A 24,190-nucleotide genomic window follows, 5' to 3' on the forward strand; every position below is an offset into this window, starting at 1 on the left:
CATAGATTGTAAGCTCTTGTGTCACCCCCCTCTACCTCATAGATTGTAAGCTCTTGTGTCCCCCCCTCTACCTCATAGACTGTAAGCTCTTGTGTCCCCCCTCTACCTCATAGATTGTAAGCTCTTGTGTCCCCCCTCTACCTCATAGATTGTAAGCTCTTGTGTCACCCCCTCTACCTCATAGATTGTAAGCTCTTGTGTCCCCCCCTCTACCTCATAGACTGTAAGCTCTTGTGTCCCCCCCTCTACCTCATAGATTGTAAGCTCTTGTGTCACCCCCTCTACCTCATAGATTGTAAGCTCTTGTGTCACCCCCTCTACCTCATAGATTGTAAGCTCTTGTGTCACCCCCTCTACCTCATAGATTGTAAGCTCTTGTGTCACCCCCTCTACCTCATAGATTGTAAGCTCTTGTGTCCCCCCTCTACCTCATAGACTGTAAGCTCTTGTGTCACCCCCTCTACCTCATAGATTGTAAGCTCTTGTGTCACCCCCTCTACCTCATAGATTGTAAGCTCTTGTGTCACCCCCTCTACCTCATAGATTGTAAGCTCTTGTGTCACCCCCTCTACCTCATAGATTGTAAGCTCTTGTGTCCCCCCCCTCTACCTCATAGATTGTAAGCTCTTGTGTCACCCCTCTACCTCATAGATTGTAAGCTCTTGTGTCCCCCCCTCTACCTCATAGATTGTAAGCTCTTGTGTCCCCCCCTCTACCTCATAGATTGTAAGCTCTTGTGTCCCCCCCTCTACCTCATAGACTGTAAGCTCTTGTGTCACCCCCTCTACCTCATAGACTGTAAGCTCTTGTGTCCCCCCTCTACCTCATAGACTGTAAGCTCTTGTGTCACCCCCTCTACCTCATAGACTGTAAGCTCTTGTGTCACCCCCTCTACCTCATAGACTGTAAGCTCTTGTGTCACCCCCTCTACCTCATAGACTGTAAGCTCTTGTGTCCCCCCCCTCTACCTCATAGACTGTAAGCTCTTGTGTCCCCCCTCTACCTCATAGATTGTAAGCTCTTGTGTCACCCCCTCTACCTCATAGATTGTAAGCTCTTGTGTCCCCCCTCTACCTCATAGAGTGTAAGCTCTTGTGTCTCCCCCTCTACCTCATAGACTGTAAGCTCTTGTGTCCCCCCCTCTACCTCATAGAGTGTAAGCTCTTGTGTCACCCCCTCTACCTCATAGATTGTAAGCTCTTGTGTCCCCCCCTCTACCTCATAGATTGTAAGCTCTTGTGTCACCTCCTCTACCTCATAGACTGTAAGCTCTTGTGTCCCCCCCCTCTACCTCATAGACTGTAAGCTCTTGTGTCCCCCCTCTACCTCATAGACTGTAAGCTCTTGTTTCCCCCCCTCTACCTCATAGACTGTAAGCTCTTGTGTCACCCCCTCTACCTCATAGACTGTAAGCTCTTGTGTCCCCCCTCTACCTCATAGATTGTAAGCTCTTGTGTCACCCCCTCTACCTCATAGATTGTAAGCTCTTGTGTCACCCCCTCTACCTCATAGATTGTAAGCTCTTGTGTCACCCCCTCTACCTCATAGATTGTAAGCTCTTGTGTCACCTCCTCTACGTCATAGATTGTAAGCTCTTGTGTCCCCCCTCTACCTCATAGAGTGTAAGCTCTTGTGTCACCCCCTCTACCTCATAGATTGTAAGCTCTTGTGTCCCCCCTCTACCTCATAGATTGTAAGCTCTTGTGTCACCCCCTCTACCTCATAGATTGTAAGCTCTTGTGTCACCCCCTCTACCTCATAGATTGTAAGCTCTTGTGTCACCTCCTCTACGTCATAGATTGTAAGCTCTTGTGTCCCCCCTCTACCTCATAGAGTGTAAGCTCTTGTTTCCCCCCCTCTACCTCATAGACTGTAAGCTCTTGTGTCCCCCCCTCTACCTCATAGACTGTAAGCTCTTGTGTCCCCCCTCTACCTCATAGATTGTAAGCTCTTGTGTCACCCCCTCTACCTCATAGATTGTAAGCTCTTGTGTCACCCCCTCTACCTCATAGATTGTAAGCTCTTGTGTCACCCCCTCTACCTCATAGATTGTAAGCTCTTGTGTCACCTCCTCTACGTCATAGATTGTAAGCTCTTGTGTCTCCCCCTCTACCTCATAGACTGTAAGCTCTTGTGTCCCCCCTCTACCTCATAGAGTGTAAGCTCTTGTGTCACCCCCTCTACCTCATAGACTGTAAGCTCCTGTGTCACCCCCTCTACCTCATAGATTGTAAGCTCTTGTGTCCCCCCTCTACCTCATAGATTGTAAGCTCTTGTGTCCCCCCCTCTACCTCATAGATTGTAAGCTCTTGTGTCACCCCCTCTACCTCATAGATTGTAAGCTCTTGTGTCACCCCCTCTACCTCATAGACTGTAAGCTCTTGTGTCACCTCCTCTACGTCATAGATTGTAAGCTCTTGTGTCCCCCCTCTACCTCATAGAGTGTAAGCTCTTGTGTCTCCCCCTCTACCTCATAGACTGTAAGCTCTTGTGTCCCCCCTCTACCTCATAGAGTGTAAGCTCCTGTGTCACCCCCTCTACCTCATAGATTGTAAGCTCTTGTGTCCCCCCCTCTACCTCATAGATTGTAAGCTCTTGTGTCACCCCCTCTACCTCATAGAGTGTAAGCTCTTGTGTCACCCCCTCTACCTCATAGATTGTAAGCTCTTGTGTCCCCCCCTCTACCTCATAGATTGTAAGCTCCTGTGTCCCCCCTCTACCTCATAGAGTGTAAGCTCTTGTGTCACCCCCTCTACCTCATAGATTGTAAGCTCCTGTGTCACCCCCTCTACCTCATAGAGTGTAAGCTCTTGTGTCCCCCCCTCTACCTCATAGATTGTAAGCTCCTGTGTCACCCCCTCTACCTCATAGATTGTAAGCTCTTGTGTCACCCCCTCTACCTCATAGACTGTAAGCTCTTGTGTCACCCCCCTCTACCTCATAGAGTGTAAGCTCTTGTGTCCCCCCTCTACCTCATAGAGTGTAAGCTCTTGTGTCCCCCCCTCTACCTCATAGATTGTAAGCTCCTGTGTCCCCCCCTCTACCTCATAGAGTGTAAGCTCTTGTGTCACCCCCCTCTACCTCATAGATTGTAAGCTCTTGTGTCACCCCCTCTACCTCATAGATTGTAAGCTCCTGTGTCCCCCCCTCTACCTCATAGACTGTAAGCTCTTGTCACCCCCTCTACCTCATAGACTGTAAGCTCTTGTGTCCCCCCTCTACCTCATAGATTGTAAGCTCTTGTGTCCCCCCCTCTACCTCATAGATTGTAAGCTCTTGTGTCCCCCCTCTACCTCATAGAGTGTAAGCTCTTGTGTCCCCCCTCTACCTCATAGACTGTAAGCTCTTGTCACCCCCTCTACCTCATAGACTGTAAGCTCTTGTGTCCCCCCTCTACCTCATAGACTGTAAGCTCTTGTGTCCCCCCCTCTACCTCATAGACTGTAAGCTCTTGTCACCCCCTCTACCTCATAGACTGTAAGCTCCTGTGTCCCCCCTCTACCTCATAGATTGTAAGCTCTTGTGTCCCCCCCTCTACCTCATAGAGTGTAAGCTCTTGTGTCACCCCCTCTACCTCATAGATTGTAAGCTCTTGTGTCCCCCCCTCTACCTCATAGACTGTAAGCTCTTGTGTCCCCCCCTCTACCTCATAGAGTGTAAGCTCTTGTGTCCCCCCCTCTACCTCATAGACTGTAAGCTCTTGTGTCCCCCCTCTACCTCATAGAGTGTAAGCTCTTGTGTCCCCCCCTCTACCTCATAGACTGTAAGCTCTTGTGTCACCCCCTCTACCTCATAGATTGTAAGCTCTTGTGTCCCCCCTCTACCTCATAGATTGTAAGCTCTTGTGTCCCCCCTCTACCTCATAGATTGTAAGCTCTTGTGTCCCCCCTCTACCTCATAGAGTGTAAGCTCTTGTGTCACCCCCTCTACCTCATAGATTGTAAGCTCTTGTGTCACCCCCTCTACCTCATAGACTGTAAGCTCTTGTGTCCCCCCTCTACCTCATAGAGTGTAAGCTCTTGTGTCCCCCCCTCTACCTCATAGACTGTAAGCTCTTGTGTCCCCCCTCTACCTCATAGAGTGTAAGCTCTTGTGTCCCCCCTCTACCTCATAGAGTGTAAGCTCTTGTGTCCCCCCTCTACCTCATAGACTGTAAGCTCTTGTGTCCCCCCTCTACCTCATAGACTGTAAGCTCCTGTGTCACCCCCTCTACCTCATAGATTGTAAGCTCTTGTGTCACCCCCTCTACCTCATAGATTGTAAGCTCTTGTGTCACCCCCCTCTACCTCATAGATTGTAAGCTCTTGTGTCACCCCCTCTACCTCATAGAGTGTAAGCTCCTGTGTCACCCCCTCTACCTCATAGATTGTAAGCTCTTGTGTCCCCCCTCTACCTCATAGATTGTAAGCTCTTGTGTCCCCCCTCTACCTCATAGAGTGTAAGCTCTTGTGTCACCCCCTCTACCTCATAGATTGTAAGCTCTTGTGTCACCCCCTCTACCTCATAGACTGTAAGCTCTTGTGTCCCCCCTCTACCTCATAGAGTGTAAGCTCTTGTGTCCCCCCCTCTACCTCATAGACTGTAAGCTCTTGTGTCCCCCCCTCTACCTCATAGAGTGTAAGCTCTTGTGTCCCCCCCTCTACCTCATAGAGTGTAAGCTCTTGTGTCCCCCCCTCTACCTCATAGATTGTAAGCTCTTGTGTCACCCCCTCTACCTCATAGACTGTAAGCTCTTGTGTCCCCCCTCTACCTCATAGAGTGTAAGCTCTTGTGTCCCCCCCTCTACCTCATAGACTGTAAGCTCTTGTGTCCCCCCTCTACCTCATAGAGTGTAAGCTCTTGTGTCCCCTCCTCTACCTCATAGATTGTAAGCTCTTGTGTCCCCCCTCTACCTCATAGAGTGTAAGCTCTTGTGTCCCCCCTCTACCTCATAGAGTGTAAGCTCTTGTGTCCCCCCCTCTACCTCATAGACTGTAAGCTCTTGTGTCCCCCCTCTACCTCATAGACTGTAAGCTCCTGTGTCACCCCCTCTACCTCATAGATTGTAAGCTCTTGTGTCACCCCCTCTACCTCATAGATTGTAAGCTCTTGTGTCACCCCCTCTACCTCATAGATTGTAAGCTCTTGTGTCCCCCCCTCTACCTCATAGATTGTAAGCTCCTGTGTCACCCCCTCTACCTCATAGACTGTAAGCTCTTGTGTCCCCCCCTCCACCTCATAGACTGTAAGCTCTTGTGTCCCCCCCTCTACCTCATAGATTGTAAGCTCTTGTGTCCCCCCTCTACCTCATAGATTGTAAGCTCTTGTGTCCCCCCTCTACCTCATAGAGTGTAAGCTCTTGTGTCACCCCCTCTACCTCATAGATTGTAAGCTCTTGTGTCCCCCCCTCTACCTCATAGACTGTAAGCTCTTGTGTCCCCCCTCTACCTCATAGAGTGTAAGCTCTTGTGTCCCCCCCTCTACCTCATAGACTGTAAGCTCTTGTGTCCCCCCTCTACCTCATAGAGTGTAAGCTCTTGTGAGCAGGGCCCTCAGTCCCATTGTGTGAAATGATTTTCTCTGTAATGTCTCTTTCTGTCTGTCTTTGAACCCTACACATTGTACAACGCTGCGGAAGATGTTGGCTCTATATAAATAAAATGTATTATTATTATTATTATTTGGGAATATAAACTCATGATGACCTTTGACACTCTCCAAATGGGGTTAAACCAGTCACAGGATTTTATGATGTTTTACAACAACTAGACACCTCATTACTGATGACGGGAGCCATAACCTCTTTCTTTGCATGTTCTGCTTTCCATGTATTTTTCCTCTAACCCTCTGTATACTCTGTACAACCCTCTGTATACTCTGTACAACCCACTGTATACTCTGTACAACCCACTGTATACGCTGTACAACCCTCTGTATACTCTGTACAACCCACTGTATACTCTGTACAACCCTCTGTATACTCTGTACAACCCTCTGTATACTCTGTACAACCCTCTGTATACGCTGTACAACCCTCTGTATACTCTGTACAACCCTCTGTATACTCTGTACAACCCTCTGTATACGCTGTACAACCCTCTGTATACTCTGTACAACCCTCTGTATACTCTGTACAACCCTCTGTATACGCTGTACAACCCTCTGTATACTCTGTACAACCCTCTGTATACATCTGCAGCTATCAGATATTGTGTTATACGGCCTGATGAAGGGATAGCCTTAGTGTCCTGAAAGCTCGCAATATGTCGTCATGTTTCTAAGTTAGCCATTAATAAAGGTATCAGCTACTCAGGACTTCTCTCAATTTTTTTTTTTTTTCCAAAGACTTGTGCTAAGTATGCGGAGCTTGTTGTACCATTTTAGTATAAGGCTCGGTTCAGACTACCCTTGTTAATGTCCGTTCCCGTCATGTTTGTTTACATTAGTGATGAAAGAAAAAGTTGTGAACGCAGGAAGATGGCGTCCGCCATGTTGTTTACATTAGTGTCAATGGGGTTTGTTCTGTGTCCGTTCTCTGCCGCAGCTAATGTCATCCAAGGATGGAAGTGTAGTCTAAGGGTATGTTCACACATTCAGAAAATATCAGGTAGTGGAAGTCAATGGGAGCAGGAAGTAACTGTGACGCCGATGGCGGGAATTAGTATCATCTGCGGTGTGCACGTACCTTTGATTCTGGTAAATCTCTCAGCCATCATAAACTCCACCCTGACCACATCAAGGGGGTGGGGATTCACAGGACTGTTTTGGGTAGTTGCTAGAATGGAATGAAGGGGTTAAAAGTAGTTTCTGCCTGACCTGGTATGGATCCAGTAGGTGGCGCTTTCTGGGATACAGAGCGGTGAGGTCGGGGCTGTCCATACAATGGTATTGCCTTCATCTACGTCCGGAGATAGCGGGACAGGACCCTGACTCCTGCGGGGTGTATTATATCTCACTGCTGGTCGGCCTTGATGTGTCTGATCTACTCTACACTGGTGGAAAGAAGTCTCTATTATTTAGGGGGCAGTTATTGGCCGATAGAGACCGGCGAGAGATTATTGGCCTGAAATCTTCCCTTGTTACAATGAGAATCAGAAACTGTGCAAAACCCCAATGATATGGGGAGACCCTACAGATACGCGGAGAGCCATCCAGGAGGTGAGGCCATGCACCTAAGCCAGCAACTGGGCCCCATACCTGAGAGCAGAACCCCCGATAACCCCCCCCCCCTTACTGACCCCTCACTGCTCTCCTGATTGACCATCCATCTGTGTATAACAAGCTTCCATGCTCTATCCAGTCAGAGAGGTCCAAACCAAATCCATAACCCCCCACCATATCTGTACTGCACAATCACAGATGTAGCGCTCATTACTGAGGGTTCACTCACACTCCAGGTTACAGCTGCTACCCCCCCTGACACTGAGACACTCTAACAGTGAGAGTATGTGACTATAACAAGATGGCTGCTGCAGAGAGAAGGTGACAGATCACCAGAGAGAACCCCAAACCCAGGGCCCGATGTACCATTAGGCTAACTAGGCTTCAGATAAAGAGGGGCCTACATTCAAAGGGAACACTAAAACACAGCCGGAAATAAGGAGTGGCCCCTGCACACAGTATTATCCCCCATAGTGGCCCCTGCACACAGTATTATCCCCCATAGTGGCCCCTGCACACAGTATTATCCCCCATAGTGGCCCCTGCACACAGTATTATCCCCCATAGTGGCCCCTGCACACAGTATTATCCCCCCATAGTGGCCCCTGCACACAGTATTATCCCCCATAGTGACCCCTGCACACAGTATTATCCCCCCATAGTGGCCCCGGCACACAGTATTATGTCCCATAGTGGCCCCCGCACACAGTATTATGTCCCATAGTGGCCCCCGCACACAGTATTATCCCCCCATAGTGGCCCCTGCACACAGTATTATCCCCCCATAGTGGCCCCTGCACACAGTATTATCCCCCATAGTGGCCCCTGCACACAGTATTATGTCCCATAGTGGCCCCTGCACACAGTATTATGTCCCATAGTGGCCCCTGCACACAGTATTATCCCCCATAGTGACCCCTGCACACAGTATTATCCCCCCATAGTGGCCCCGGCACACAGTATTATGTCCCATAGTGGCCCCCGCACACAGTATTATGTCCCATAGTGGCCCCCGCACACAGTATTATGTCCCATAGTGGCCCCCGCACACAGTATTATGTCCCATAGTGGCCCCCGCACACAGTATTATGTCCCATAGTGGCCCCCGCACACAGTATTATGTCCCATAGTGACCCCCGCACACAGTATTATGTCCCATAGTGGCCCCCGCACACAGTATTATGTCCCATAGTGGCCCCCGCACACAGTATTATGCCCCATAGTGGCCCCTGCACACAGTATTATCCCCCATAGTGGCCCCTGCACACAGTATTATCCCCCCATAGTGGCCCCTGCACACAGTATTATGTCCCATAGTGGCCCCTGCACACAGTATTATGTCCCATAGTGGCCCCTGCACACAGTATTATCCCCCATAGTGGCCCCTGCACACAGTATTATACCCCATAGTGGCCCCTGCACACAGTATTATGTCCCATAGTGACCCCTGCACACAGTATTATGTCCCATAGTGGCCCCTGCACACAGTATTATGTCCCATAGTGGCCCCTGCACACAGTATTATGTCCCATAGTGGCCCCTGCACACAGTATTATCCCCATAGTGGCCCCTGCACACAGTATTATCCCCCATAGTGGCCCCTGCACACAGTATTATCCCCCATAGTGGCCCCTGCACACAGTATTATGTCCCATAGTGGTCCCTGCACACAGTATTATGTCCCATAGTGGCCCCTGCACACAGTATTATGTCCCATAGTGGCCCCTGCACACAGTATTATGTCCCATAGTGACCCCTGCACACAGTATTATGTCCCATAGTGGCCCCTGCACACAGTATTATCCCCCCATAGTGGCCCCTGCACACAGTATTATGTCCCATAGTGGCCCCTGCACACAGTATTATGTCCCATAGTAGCCCCTGCACACAGTATTATGTCCCATAGTGGCCCCTGCACACAGTATTATGTCCCATAGTGGCCCCTGCACACAGTATTATGTCCCATAGTGGCCCCTGCACACAGTATTATGTCCCATAGTGGCCCCTGCACACAGTATTATGTCCCATAGTGGCCCCTGCACACAGTATTATCCCCCATAGTGGCCCCTGCACACAGTATTATGTCCCATAGTGGCCCCTGCACACAGTATTATCCCCCATAGTGGCCCCTGCACACAGTATTATCCCCCATAGTGGCCCCTGCACACAGTATTATCCCCCATAGTGGCCCCTGCACACAGTATTATCCCCCATAGTGGCCCCTGCACACAGTATTATCCCCCATAGTGGCCCCTGCACACAGTATTATCCCCCATAGTGACCCCCGCACACAGTATTATGTCCCATAGTGGCCCCCGCACACAGTATTATCCCCCATAGTGGCTCCCGCACACAGTATTATGTCCCATAGTGGCCCCCGCACACAGTATTATGTCCCATAGTGGCCCCCGCACACAGTATTATGTCCCATAGTGGCCCCCGCACACAGTATTATGTCCCATAGTGGCCCCCGCACACAGTATTATGTCCCATAGTGGCCCCCGCACACAGTATTATCCCCCCATAGTGACCCCCGCACACAGTATTATCCCCCCATAGTGGCCCCCGCACACAGTATTATGTCCCATAGTGGCCCCCGCACACAGTATTATGTCCCATAGTGGGCCCCGCACACAGTATTATGTCCCATAGTGGCCCCCGCACACAGTATTATGTCCCATAGTGGCCCCCGCACACAGTATTATGTCCCATAGTGGCCCCCGCACACAGTATTATGTCCCATAGTGGCCCCCGCACACAGTATTATGTCCCATAGTGGCCCCCGCACACAATACTATGTGTAGTGATAGATATAAAAAATAGTTTTTGTAGTAGTGATAGAACGGTCCGGGCATGCTCAGTAGCATTTGTGTTGGCCATTTTATTTGGATGCTTTCTGGCATTGGCAATACAATTATAGAAATGAAAAAATGAAAAAAAAAAACAACAAAAAACTCACCTGCGGTGAGTCCTCGATTAATGACTGAGCTATATACAGTCCTGTGTCCCCTGATATATAGCACAGGAATGATGGATTGTCTCTCATGGGAGGTGAAAGGGCCTCCTAAGTGGCAGAGCCAGGGGGTCTATTCATCTGACTCCGGCCCTGACCAAACCTTCCCCTCATCTCTGCCATCGGGGTGTCATCTACTACTTAGAGTCTTCTACTATGTCCGGCGCTTCCTCCAGATAGAACAGTCAGTCATTATCATCCATCGTCAGGCACTGTGCTAAATCTGGTGGAGTGTAAGACAGTGATTGACCATGTAAAGCGCTGTGGAATATGATGGCGCTATAATAGTAAGCATAATACATAAGACCGGCAATGGAAAGACAGTCCAATCACCTAGACTGTTAGTAAGTCTGCCCCAGTGTCCTCCATAGACTTCACGTACACAGTTATTACATTGTGGAGGGTCCGATTTTCTAACCTCATATCCCAGGACAGTCATATTCTTGTTGTATTGCATTGGCTCACTGGGTAAGTGCTCTGGTTGTATCTGGAGGACTCCTCAGGTTGTAGGTGCAATCCCTGAAGATGCTGCCCTATAACATCCCCCAGTCCGCCATCTTCTTGCAGAGTCGTCCGCGACCTTCTCATTGGGTCTTTCTTTTATAAAAATTAAAAAAAGTTTGAAACTAAATAATAAAATAATTATTAACCCTCCATATGGGGGGGGGGGGGGTGTTATCTTGGATCTCCGTGTCCGGCTCCTCCTTCCTCTGCTCGCCCCTTCTTGTAGCCTCCAGGTCAGACATTGTGACGGTTCTTCTTAGGTCAGAGGTCACACAGGGTTTATAGCATTATATCTCAGGACACTTCTGGATTAGTGAGGCGATGGCTCACTGGGTATATGCTCTGGCTGTATCTTGTGGTGTGAGCTCTGCAGGATTGTGGCCACACACCTTTGTGTTTGACATTGATGCGCCATGGGGACATTGGCCATGTGACCGCCAGGCCATAAATATAGTGGTGTTTGGGGTATATAACCTGTGTGGTCCCTGCAGCTTGTACATGTCACACATGGTATGATGGCGGGTAATGGCCGATGGCTTCGGCTCCTCCCACATAATAGCCTGTTATTTGGCGGGTGAATGGGTTGACATGGCTGGTTTGTATGAGTTAGTCGTACACGCGGTAAGCCCATGGGGCCGCTTCTCTCCCGCTCAGACTTCACAGCGTCCTGCCGACAATCACACAGTTAATGCAAATATGGCTGTGAAGTGTTTTTCCAGGCGGCCGCTGACTTAAACAATTCATCGGCTTCTTGGTTGCCGCAGCCGATGGTTTTCATCTCAACTTCACAAGAGATTTCAGATTCTCTGTCGGCGCAATGTTTCTCAATGAGGAGCTCAACCTTGAAAATGGATTTCTCCAAAAACAAGACACAAAGCAGAATCGGCGGTCAGTGAGCAAAGTCCTGCAGCATCGCGGCCGCCATCTGAGAGTCCCCCAGGTCACGGGGGATAAGGGGCAGCTCCAGCTGAGAGTGACCCCAGAGGGCAGGAACTTAAGGGGATTTATTCCAGCCCTTCATATAGTATTCCTCATGACTTTCCTATGCGCAGTGACGCCCCCTCCTGACTAATCTGTATATTTGAAATTTCCCCACCGTGGGATTATTAAAGGATCATCTTATCCTATCTTATCAATAGGTGTGGGGAAAGTGACCGCCGTGCGCAGCCGCCGGGAAGTGAGCGCCGTGCGCAGGCGCCGGGAAGTGAGCGCCATGCGCAGCCGCCGGGAAGTGACCGCCGTGCGCAGGCGCCGGGAAGTGAGCGCCGTGCGCAGCCGCCGGGAAGTGAGCGCCGTGCGCAGCCGCCGGGAAGTGAGCGCCGTGCGCAGCCGCCGGGAAGTGAGCGCCGTGCGCAGCCGCCGGGAAGTGAGCGCCGTGCGCAGCCGCCGGGAAGTGAGCGCCGTGCGCAGCCGCCGGGAAGTGAGCGCCGTGTACAGCCACCATCCTGCCAACAGGCCAGAACCATCACTAACCTGGCACCACGGCCTAAAAATCATTACCCCCTAAGAACATATGGGACTCCAGGTACAGCAGACCAGTCCATATCTTATATACTTAGATGGGTACAGTCATGGGCTCCTCATATATATGGGTTATAGTTAACTATCTGGGTACTCGTATACACCTGAAATGGGGTACAGTCAAGGCTGTCTAGTCCAGTACATGAGATACATGGGGTACAGGGGAGTCTCTTGTATTTGAGTTGGGGGTTCAATAGAGATTCTTATATATGAGTTGGGGCACAATGGAGTGGGGTGCACTGATGTCTCCTATATGAGTTTTGGTGCCCCTATATGTATATACGGTGGGGTCTCCTTACATAGGGTAGGAGGAGGGGGTCCCCAGTACATGAGAGGGGGTACAGTTGGGTCTCCCGTCCTCAGCCTTTGCTGCCCCCCCTTGTTCCCGGCTCCATTGTTTACAGGAGTCTATTTTCCGGTTTCCTTGTTGTTCTGTGTAATTGAATTTCTTTTCCATCATCTTGAATGTCACTGAGCTAACGTGCGGCGCCTGACAACCGGGAGCAGCGGCCGCTGGAAACAGATTGGACTTGTTTTATTTCTGCGGAATTTCTTTGTGTTGTCACCTTGGCCCAGAGTCATGTTGGAAATACAAATAACTAATCTTCACGGTGCACGAGACTGGAAACAAGTAGAGTAAGAGAAGTGACGGCGAGTCCTGACCGCACCCGGACAGTACTGCGCCCCACCAAAGAAAAGAGCTAATCAGTTGCTGGGGCCCGGACACCACCGACAGGATCTCCAGGGGCCCGGACACCACCGACAGGATCTCCAGGGGCCCGGACACCACCGACAGGATCTCCAGGGGCCCGGACCCCACCGACAGGATCTCTAGGGGCCCGGACCCCACCGACAGGATCTCTAGGGGCCCGGACACCACCGACAGGATCTCCAGGGGCCCGGACCCCACCGACAGGATCTCCAGGGGCCCGGACCCCACCGACAGGATCTCCAGGGGCCCGGACCCCACCGACAGGATCTCCAGGGGCCCGGACCCCACCGACAGGATCTCCAGGGGCCCGGACCCCACCGACAGGATCTCCAGGGGCCCGGACCCCATAATCAGGATCTCCAGGGGCCCGGGACCCACCGACAGGATCTCCAGGTGCCCGGACCCCACCATCAGGATCTCCAGGGGCCCGGACCCCATAATCAGGATCTCCAGGGGCCCGGACCCCACCGACAGCGGGAGTGTCACTACAAGAGAAGGTTTTGCGTTTCATTGCACTTTATGGCGGTATTACATGTCAGCTGACTATAGGTGAAGGCACCTGCACATATAGAGCTGTAGAATATCACATAAATCCCTATAATAATGTGATCCCGCTCCTCGCTGCAGCTTCGTTAGTAACCACACACATTGGGAATGTTAAACTGACATCGTCAACATTTGCTGTAAATGAAGTTCATTAAAGACTTGGCTGCAGAATAAATGTTTCCTGAGAATGTGCTAATTACAGGCAAGTCTGCACACGGAGCAAGCCCAGCCAGGTACGGGGCTCATACACAGCAGCCTTAAAGGGAAAGTCCACAAATAGAGAAATCCCTTCTAGACTTTGTGAGCTTGGTAAGAAACGAGCACAAACTCAGAGCTGGGGTTTGTTACAATGTACCAGTAAGAAGTAACTGAAACAAACGTAACAAAGCTGGATATGGACAAGTCTAACGCCTGGTTCACATCTGCGTTCAGTTTTCTGTTCGGGGGGTCCCCAAGCAAACTCCCCAAAGAGATTGCTCACCGCTTTTTAATGTGTTCAGTAATGAAATCACACAGACCCCATAGACTATAATGCTTGCAGCACTTTTGTCTCCATAATTGGTGCGAACACTGCACGGAAAACACTCACACCCTATTATAGTCTATGGGGTCATTATAGTCTATGGGGGCCATTATAGTCTATGGGAGCCATTATACTCTATGGGGGGGTCATTATAGTCTATGGGGCCATTATAGTCTATGGGAGCCATTATACTCTATGGGGGGGTCATTATAGTCTATGGGGGGGTCATTATAGTCTATGGGGGGCCATTATAGTCTATGGGGGGGTCATTATAGTCTATGGGGGGCCATTATAGTCTATGGGGGGGTCATTATAGTCTATGGGGGGGTCATTATAGTCTATGGGGGGCCATTATAGTCTATGGGGGGGTCATTATAGTCTATGGGGGGGTCATTATACTCTATGGGAGCCATTATACTCTATGGGAGCCATTATACTCTATGGGAGCCATTATACTCTATGGGGCCATTATAGTCTATGGGGTCATTATAGTCTATGGGGGGTTCATTATAGTCTATGGGGGGGTCATTATAGTCTATGGGGGGGTCATTATAGTCTATGGGGGGCCATTATAGTCTATGGGGGGTTCATTATAGTCTATGGGGGGGTCATTATAGTCTATGGGGGGGTCATTATAGTCTATGGGGGGTTCATTATAGTCTATGGGGGGGTCATTATAGTCTATGGGGGGTCATTATAGTTTGGGGTCCAGGTGCTTTCTGCTTTTTAATGTGTTCCATATTCTGTTCGGTTTCCCCAAGTGAACTCCCCAAACAGAACACTGAACGCAGATGTGAACCCGGCCTAAGCAAGAGCTTTTACAACATTCAGGGACAGAAGTGCCAATGCCTGGAGTATAAGAGACTATAACAAGGGAATTGTGAGTGCAGCTCTGGATGTGACTGGAGTATAAGATATGGCACAAAGGGAACAGCAGGACAGGGAGTGCAGCTCTGGAGGTGAGTGTGGTATAAGACTTGGCATACAGTGCAGCTCTGGAGGTGAGTGGAGTGTCAGGAAAGTGAGTGAGGTTGCGGCTGAGATATGATGCAGAGAAGAATGTGACGCGTTCCTGCAGCATTGTTATCGTTCCCCATTGTGGGGGCTTTGTACCGCACTCATTAGATTTTAGGACTGTAAATGTTTTGGGTGTAATCGGCCTGCACTCGGATTGTGTATAGTGGTGGTTGTCGGAGTCATCACGGCCAAACTGTATCTTATATGCAGAATTGTGTGAGTGCAGCTCTGGGGGTGACTAGAGCAGTGTAGGACAGAGAAGGAGATTACACAATAAACAGAAGCAGCGTCAGGTGTTAATGGCGGTTTATTTGTCATCGGGCGCTCCGCAGACGGCAGCAGCCTTTTATTGGATGGGCTTGTGTCTGATGGAGGGTCGGGGTACAGGAGGCTTTATAAACTGTACATTGTGTCCTATATATAGAGTATTGTACATGTTCAGCACCACAACGCTGACTTACAAAAGAAGAAAACACCGAAATATATGACTCTGCACCAGCGCTGCATGCATGACCGACACAGAGAGAAGAAGAAGAAGAAGAAGAAGAGCGCCCCCCAGGGTACAAAACAGGAGCAGAACCCAAAGCCTCACAACCTGGGCATGTACAAACAGCGGCTGCACCTGCAGAGCTGACCCTCTGTACACAGACAGCTGCCAGGAGACGGAGCTATGTCCCCCGCCCATCACAGGCAGCGCTCCGGCTATTGCACTAACCCGTCCTCAACCCGAGGGGGACACAGCAACAAAAATGTAAAAAAACATAAAAAATCTATTAAGAGAAATGCGTCCCAGGTTGAGTGGCGGTCCCCTATCCCTCCTCCCCCTCCTCTACCATTTAAATACGTTTGGTGCGTTTCGTCCCTTTCATAATAATTACAAAAAAAAAATAAAAAATCACAAAGTCTCTTTCGTGCTCGTCGTCCCCAGAATCCTCCCGCAGAAAAACCTCACTGGCTACGGACATGCTGCAAACTGGAAGTCCTCGCTCCGGGGACCCCAAACTCCACATGGTATTTACATGAGGTGGGATTCTGACACTGTCCCTTTAATTCTTTCAGTGGCCGGCTCCACCTTCACTCAGACCCAAAGCTGCCAGGATACCGGCCCCCGCCCCGCTCCATGCAGACGTTCTCCACCTGGTACGGCTCCTGGAAGGGTCACCTGCAGACATCCGGCAGGTCCGCGGTGCTGAGCACATCTCCTCTCCTGTTGGAAGCCGCTAGATACTTGTTACATAAAAATTTTTTCAAAAAAGAAAAAGAAAAATGATAAATTGTCAGAACCTCCGAGCGCTGCTGAGGCCTCAAACACAAGTCCCTTGTCTGGTCGGAGGATGCGGCTTCCGGTTCCGAACACAAGAAGTTTTGTCTTTGCAGTCCAAGGATTTTTGTTGTGAAATGTCAATGAGAGCGCTGGCGATGGCGAGACCTGAAAAACAGAGGACAAAAGAGTCACAGAGAGTCATAGTGAGCGCAGCTCCAGAGTAATGTATGTACACAGTGACCAGCAGAATAGTGAGCGCAGCTCTGGAGTATAATACAGGATAAGTAATGTAATGTATGTACACAGTGACCAGCAGAATAGTGAGCGCAGCTCCAGAGTAATGTAATGTATGTACACAGTGACCAGCAGAATAGTGAGCGCAGCTCTGGAGTATAATACAGGATAAGTAATGTAATGTATGTACACAGTGACCAGCAGAATAGTGAGCGCAGCTCCAGAGTAATGTAATGTATGTACACAGTGACCAGCAGAATAGTGAGCGCAGCTCTGGAGTATAATACAGGATAAGTAATGTAATGTATGTACACAGTGACCAGCAGAATAGTGAGCGCAGCTCTGGAGTATAATACAGGATAAGTAATGTAATGTATGTACACAGTGACCAGCAGAATAGTGAGTGCAGCTCTGGGGTATAATACAGGATAAGTAATGTAATGTATGTACACAGTGACCAGCAGAATAGTGAGCGCAGCTCCAGAGTAATGTAATGTATGTACACAGTGACCAGCAGAATAGTGAGCGTAGCTCTGGAGTATAATACAGGATAAGTAATGTAATGTATGTACACAGTGACCAGCAGAATAGTGAGCGCAGCTCCAGAGTAATGTAATGTATGTACACAGTGACCAGCAGAATAGTGAGCGCAGCTCTGGAGTATAATACAGGATAAGTAATGTAATGTATGTACACAGTGACCAGCAGAATAGTGAGTGCAGCTCTGGAGAATAATACAGGATAAGTAATGTAATGTATGTACACAGTGACTGCACCAGCAGAATAGTGAGTGCAGCTCTGGGGTATAATACAGGATAAGTAATGTAATGTATGTACACAGTGACTGCACCAGCAGAATAGAGAGCGCAGCTCTGGAGTATAATACAGGATAAGTAATGTAATGTATGTACACAGTGACTGCACCAGCAGAATAGTGAGCGCAGCTCTGGAGTATAATACAGGATAAGTAATGTAATGTATGTACACAGTGACTGTACCAGCAGAATAGTGAGCGCAGCTCTGGAGTATAATACAGGATAAGTAATGTAATGTATGTACACAGTGACCAGCAGAATAGTGAGCGCAGCTCTGGAGTATAATACAGGATAAGTAATGTAATGTATGTACACAGTGACTGTACCAGCAGAATAGTGAGCACAGCTCTGGAGTATAATACAGGATAAGTAATGTAATGTATGTACACAGTGACTGCACCAGCAGAATAGTGAGCGCAGCTCTGGAGTATAATACAGGATAAGTAATGTAATGTAGGTACACAGTGACTGTACCAGCAGAATAGTGAGCGCAGCTCTGGAGTATAATACAGGATAAGTAATGTAATGTAGGTACACAGTGACTGTACCAGCAGAATAGTGAGCGCAGCTCTGGAGTATAATACAGGATAAGTAATGTAATGTATGTACACAGTGACTGTACCAGCAGAATAGTGAGCGCAGCTCTGGAGTATAATACAGGATAAGTAATGTAATGTATGTACACAGTGACTGCACCAGCAGAATAGTGAGCGCAGCTCTGGAGTATAATACAGGATAAGTAATGTATGTACACAGTGACTGTACCAGCAGAATAGTGAGCGCAGCTCTGGAGTATAATACAGGATAAGTAATGTAATGTATGTACACAGTGACTGTACCAGCAGAATAGTGAGCGCAGCTCTGGAGTATAATACAGGATAAGTAATGTAATGTATGTACACAGTGACTGTACCAGCAGAATAGTGAGCGCAGCTCTGGAGTATAATACAGGATAAATAATGTAATGTATGTACACAGTGACTGTACCAGCAGAATAGTGAGCGCAGCTCTGGAGTATAATACAGGATAAGTAATGTAATGTATGTACACAGTGACTGCACCAGAAGAATAGTGAGCGCAGCTCTGGAGTATAATACAGGATAAGTAATGTATGTACACAGTGACTGCACCAGCAGAATAGTGAGCGCAGCTCTGGAGTATAATACAGGATAAGTAATGTAATGTATGTACACAGTGACTGTACCAGCAGAATAGTGAGCGCAGCTCTGGAGTATAATACAGGATAAGTAATGTAATGTATGTACACAGTGACTGTACCAGCAGAATAGTGAGCGCAGCTCTGGATCAGATATATAGAGCGGGCTGCTGCGATGTCACTTTATAGAAAATGTGACAATAACAATAAGATAAATGATACTTTGTGTGTAATCTGGGAGTAGTTGGGGGAGGGGTGATCCTATTCATTAGTGCGCGGTGTCTATTTCTGCCTTGCTGTCAGTATTTGGGTTACAGGTTACACTGTCGGCGTCTTGTACGGCAGGACCGGAGGGTTCCAGGAACTTTCTCATTTACAATATTGTGACTTCTGACAGAAAGCCGTATTGAGGAGTAAGCAGTATGGCGTAATACACTGATCAATATGGCGGATACATTATTATTATGATTATTATTATTAATGTTTGGTTTTTGTTGCTCCATGAGGGCCGCACTATAATGGATGAGAGCAGAGGCCGGCGGGAGGCGAGCGGCGGCCCCTAATCATCCTGTCACCGACTCTGATGGAAAAGTGACAAATGGAACATCCAGGTCAGGAATCCATTTCTTATGATGAATATTGCGATCTCTCTCTGTCGGCCTCACAAATGATATAACGGCCATTCAGGGTGTGAGGAAAGATGGATGATGACTTCTGTGACCAAAGGTCAATGAGAGAACACAACGTTGCCTTTCATGATTGTGGGAAAGCTGGGTGATCAGTGAGGACAATATGAAGTCACTGTAGTGTGTGCTGTGGCCCCTGCGGGGCGGACGTCGCCTCCATCTGGCGCTCTGATACATCTCGTGGAAACAGTGACTCGGGTTTCACGTGCGTTGAAATGTGCTTTTAGGCCGCCGTGTAACACGATCGCCAAGTCCTACAAACCCCGAGACTAATTAAGGAGAAGGAGACGATAAAATTGCCATTGATTAATTGGCCTCTGCGGGCCGCGTGGCGGGATCACATGACGCTGCGCTCAGAGGGGACTCGCCGTCCGTTTATGAGGCACAAAGCAATTTCTCTCATCATTAAAGCTGGAAATGAAAAGCCGCATGCAGCCGCCACCGCCAGCACAACCGCCGCCGCGTCCCGCACTTCACTGAGTCTTCTGTAGGCAAAAAACTAGACAATCGTCTGTCAGGACTGTCATAGGAAACAGTCAGCAAGCCTGTCCATGGGAGGGCGGAGGGGGCCCCAATGCTCTACTTCTCAGGAGCCCTGGATACATTGTATCTCAGCTGTATCTATCTCACTTACATACCCTGGCTGGTTGTGGCCCCTGGGGGCCCTAGTTGTGACGGGGGAGGGGCTTGTATACAATGCAAGTAAAATGCAGCGTTTTATGGGGCGACGCTGCGGTTTATAAAGCCGCATTTTATCTTCTGTACAGAATAGAAGTCATAAAGCTGGGAATGGCTGACGCGTTCGGCGGCGTCACACCGCGCCACATCGCCGGGCTCGCGGGGTATTTATTCTCCTTTTGTTTTGCCTTAATGGAAATTAAACGATTTCAGCTGCAACGCAAACGTCTAATCGTAAAATTACTGGTGTGAGGATCGAGCAGGAGGCCGCGCAAATAATAACCAAATAATAAAATATGGCGCACGAGAGGAACAGACAGGAGAAACACGGCAACGCTGGCGACATTAGGATACAAACCGAGACTGCGGGGGAGGGGGTGAGGACTGGCTGCAACCAGAGAATGCAAGGGTTAATCAGAGCAACAGCCATATCAGGAGAGGAGAGGCCGACTGTAGGACAGGGGAATACAATCTATTACTATCTGTTATCAGCCATGTCAGGAGAGGAGAGGCCGACTGTAGGACAGGGGAATACAATCTATTACTATCTGTTATCAGCCATGTCAGGAGAGGAGAGGCCGACTGTAGGACAGGAGAATACAATCTATTACTATCTGTTATCAGCCATGTCAGGAGAGGAGAGGCCGACTGTAGGACAGGGGAATACAATCTATTACTATCTGTTATCAGCCATGTCAGGAGAGGCCGACTGTAGGACAGGAGAATACAATCTATTACTATCTGTTATCAGCCATGTCAGGAGGGGAGAGGCCGACTGTAGGACAGGGGAATACAATCTATTACTATCTGTTATCAGCCATGTCAGGAGAGGCCGACTGTAGGACAGGAGAATACAATCTATTACTATCTGTTATCAGCCATGTCAGGAGAGGCCGACTGTAGGACAGGGGAATACAATCTATTACTATCTGTTATCAGCCATGTCAGGAGAGGAGAGGCCGACTGTAGGACAGGAGAATACAATCTATTACTATCTGTTATCAGCCATGTCAGGAGGGGAGAGGCCGACTGTAGGACAGGGGAATACAATCTATTACTATCTGTTATCAGCCATGTCAGGAGAGGCCGACTGTAGGACAGGAGAATACAATCTATTACTATCTGTTATCAGCCATGTCAGGAGAGGAGAGGCCGACTGTAGGACAGGAGAATACAATCTATTACTATCTGTTATCAGCCATGTCAGGAGAGGCCGACTGTAGGACAGGGGAATACAATCTATTACTATCTGTTATCAGCCATGTCAGGAGAGGAGAGGCCGACTGTAGGACAGGGGAATACAATCTATTACTATCTGTTATCAGCCATGTCAGGAGAGGAGAGGCCGACTGTATGACAGGGGAATACAATCTATTACTATCTGTTATCAGCCATGTCAGGAGGGGAGAGGCCGACTGTAGGACAGGGGAATACAATCTATTACTATCTGTTATCAGCCATGTCAGGAGAGGAGAGGCCGACTGTAGGACAGGAGAATACAATCTATTACTATCTGTTATCAGCCATGTCAGGAGAGGCCGACTGTAGGACAGGGGAATACAATCTATTACTATCTGTTATCAGCCATGTCAGGAGAGGCCGACTGTAGGACAGGGGAATACAATCTATTACTATCTGTTATCAGCCATGTCAGGAGAGGCCGACTGTATGACAGGGGAATACAATCTATTACTATCTGTTATCAGCCATGTCAGGAGAGGCCGACTGTAGGACAGGGGAATACAATCTATTACTATCTGTTATCAGCCATGTCAGGAGAGGCCGACTGTAGGACAGGGGAATACAATCTATTACTATCTGTTATCAGCCATGTCAGGAGAGGCCGACTGTAGGACAGGGGAATACAATCTATTACTATCTGTTATCAGCCATGTCAGGAGAGGCCGACTGTAGGACAGGGGAATACAATCTATTACTATCTGTTATCAGCCATATCAGGAGAGGAGAGGCCGACTGTAGGACAGGGGAATACAATCTATTACTATCTGTTATCAGCCATGTCAGGAGGGGAGAGGCCGACTGTAGGACAGGGGAATACAATCTATTACTATCTGTTATCAGCCATGTCAGGAGAGGAGAGGCCGACTGTAGGACAGGAGAATACAATCTATTACTATCTGTTATCAGCCATGTCAGGAGAGGAGAGGCCGACTGTAGGACAGGGGAATACAATCTATTACTATCTGTTATCAGCCATGTCAGGAGAGGCCGACTGTAGGACAGGAGAATACAATCTATTACTATCTGTTATCAGCCATGTCAGGAGAGGAGAGGCCGACTGTAGGACAGGGGAATACAATCTATTACTATCTGTTATCAGCCATGTCAGGAGAGGCCGACTGTAGGACAGGGGAATACAATCTATTACTATCTGTTATCAGCCATGTCAGGAGAGGCCGACTGTAGGACAGGAGAATACAATCTATTACTATCTGTTATCAGCCATATCAGGAGAGGAGAGGCCGACTGTAGGACAGGGGAATACAATCTATTACTATCTGTTATCAGCCATGTCAGGAGAGGCCGACTGTAGGACAGGGGAATACAATCTATTACTATCTGTTATCAGCCATGTCAGGAGAGGCCGACTGTAGGACAGGAGAATACAATCTATTACTATCTGTTATCAGCCATATCAGGAGAGGAGAGGCCGACTGTAGGACAGGGGAATACAATCTATTACTATCTGTTATCAGCCATGTCAGGAGAGGCCGACTGTAGGACAGGGGAATACAATCTATTACTATCTGTTATCAGCCATATCAGGAGAGGAGAGGCCGACTGTAGGACAGGGGAATACAATCTATTACTATCTGTTATCAGCCATGTCAGGAGGGGAGAGGCCGACTGTAGGACAGGGGAATACAATCTATTACTATCTGTTATCAGCCATGTCAGGAGAGGAGAGGCCGACTGTAGGACAGGAGAATACAATCTATTACTATCTGTTATCAGCCATGTCAGGAGAGGAGAGGCCGACTGTAGGACAGGGGAATACAATCTATTACTATCTGTTATCAGCCATGTCAGGAGAGGCCGACTGTAGGACAGGAGAATACAATCTATTACTATCTGTTATCAGCCATGTCAGGAGAGGCCGACTGTAGGACAGGGGAATACAATCTATTACTATCTGTTATCAGCCATATCAGGAGAGGAGAGGCCGACTGTAGGACAGGGGAATACAATCTATTACTATCTGTTATCAGCCATGTCAGGAGGGGAGAGGCCGACTGTAGGACAGGGGAATACAATCTATTACTATCTGTTATCAGCCATGTCAGTAGAGGAGAGGCCGACTGTAGGACAGGGGAATACAATCTATTACTATCTGTTATCAGCCATGTCAGGAGAGGAGAGGCCGACTGTAGGACAGGGGAATACAATCTATTACTATCTGTTATCAGCCATGTCAGGAGGGGAGAGGCCGACTGTAGGACAGGGGAATACAATCTATTACTATCTGTTATCAGCCATGTCAGGAGAGGAGAGGCCGACTGTAGGACAGGAGAATACAATCTATTACTATCTGTTATCAGCCATGTCAGGAGAGGAGAGGCCGACTGTAGGACAGGAGAATACAATCTATTACTATCTGTTATCAGCCATGTCAGGAGAGGCCGACTGTAGGACAGGGGAATACAATCTATTACTATCTGTTATCAGCCATGTCAGGAGAGGCCGACTGTAGGACAGGAGAATACAATCTATTACTATCTGTTATCAGCCATATCAGGAGAGGAGAGGCCGACTGTAGGACAGGGGAATACAATCTATTACTATCTGTTATCAGCCATGTCAGGAGAGGCCGACTGTAGGACAGGGGAATACAATCTATTACTATCTGTTATCAGCCATGTCAGGAGAGGCCGACTGTAGGACAGGAGAATACAATCTATTACTATCTGTTATCAGCCATATCAGGAGAGGAGAGGCCGACTGTAGGACAGGGGAATACAATCTATTACTATCTGTTATCAGCCATGTCAGGAGAGGCCGACTGTAGGACAGGGGAATACAATCTATTACTATCTGTTATCAGCCATATCAGGAGAGGAGAGGCCGACTGTAGGACAGGGGAATACAATCTATTACTATCTGTTATCAGCCATGTCAGGAGGGGAGAGGCCGACTGTAGGACAGGGGAATACAATCTATTACTATCTGTTATCAGCCATGTCAGGAGAGGAGAGGCCGACTGTAGGACAGGAGAATACAATCTATTACTATCTGTTATCAGCCATGTCAGGAGAGGAGAGGCCGACTGTAGGACAGGGGAATACAATCTATTACTATCTGTTATCAGCCATGTCAGGAGAGGCCGACTGTAGGACAGGAGAATACAATCTATTACTATCTG

At 48.6% G+C, this 24,190-nt stretch overlaps 1 protein-coding gene across 1 annotated transcript in view; it reads right to left on the bottom strand.

The window, feature by feature from the left end:
• Window positions 1-15,796: 15,796 nt before the first annotated feature.
• The window catches only part of LOC142186616 (attractin-like protein 1), a 118,043-nt gene continuing 109,649 nt past the window's right edge, over window positions 15,797-24,190 (bottom strand). Inside the window, exon 3 of the mRNA XM_075261314.1 lies at window positions 15,797-16,405. Coding sequence (XP_075117415.1) covers window positions 16,281-16,405 — 125 coding nt within the window. The 3' untranslated portion in view covers window positions 15,797-16,280. The remainder of the gene's footprint in view (window positions 16,406-24,190) is intronic.

The sequence above is a fragment of the Leptodactylus fuscus genome, unplaced genomic scaffold (genome assembly GCF_031893055.1).
Source record: "Leptodactylus fuscus isolate aLepFus1 unplaced genomic scaffold, aLepFus1.hap2 HAP2_SCAFFOLD_108, whole genome shotgun sequence".
In the NCBI taxonomy this organism is placed as follows: Eukaryota; Metazoa; Chordata; class Amphibia; order Anura; family Leptodactylidae; genus Leptodactylus; species Leptodactylus fuscus.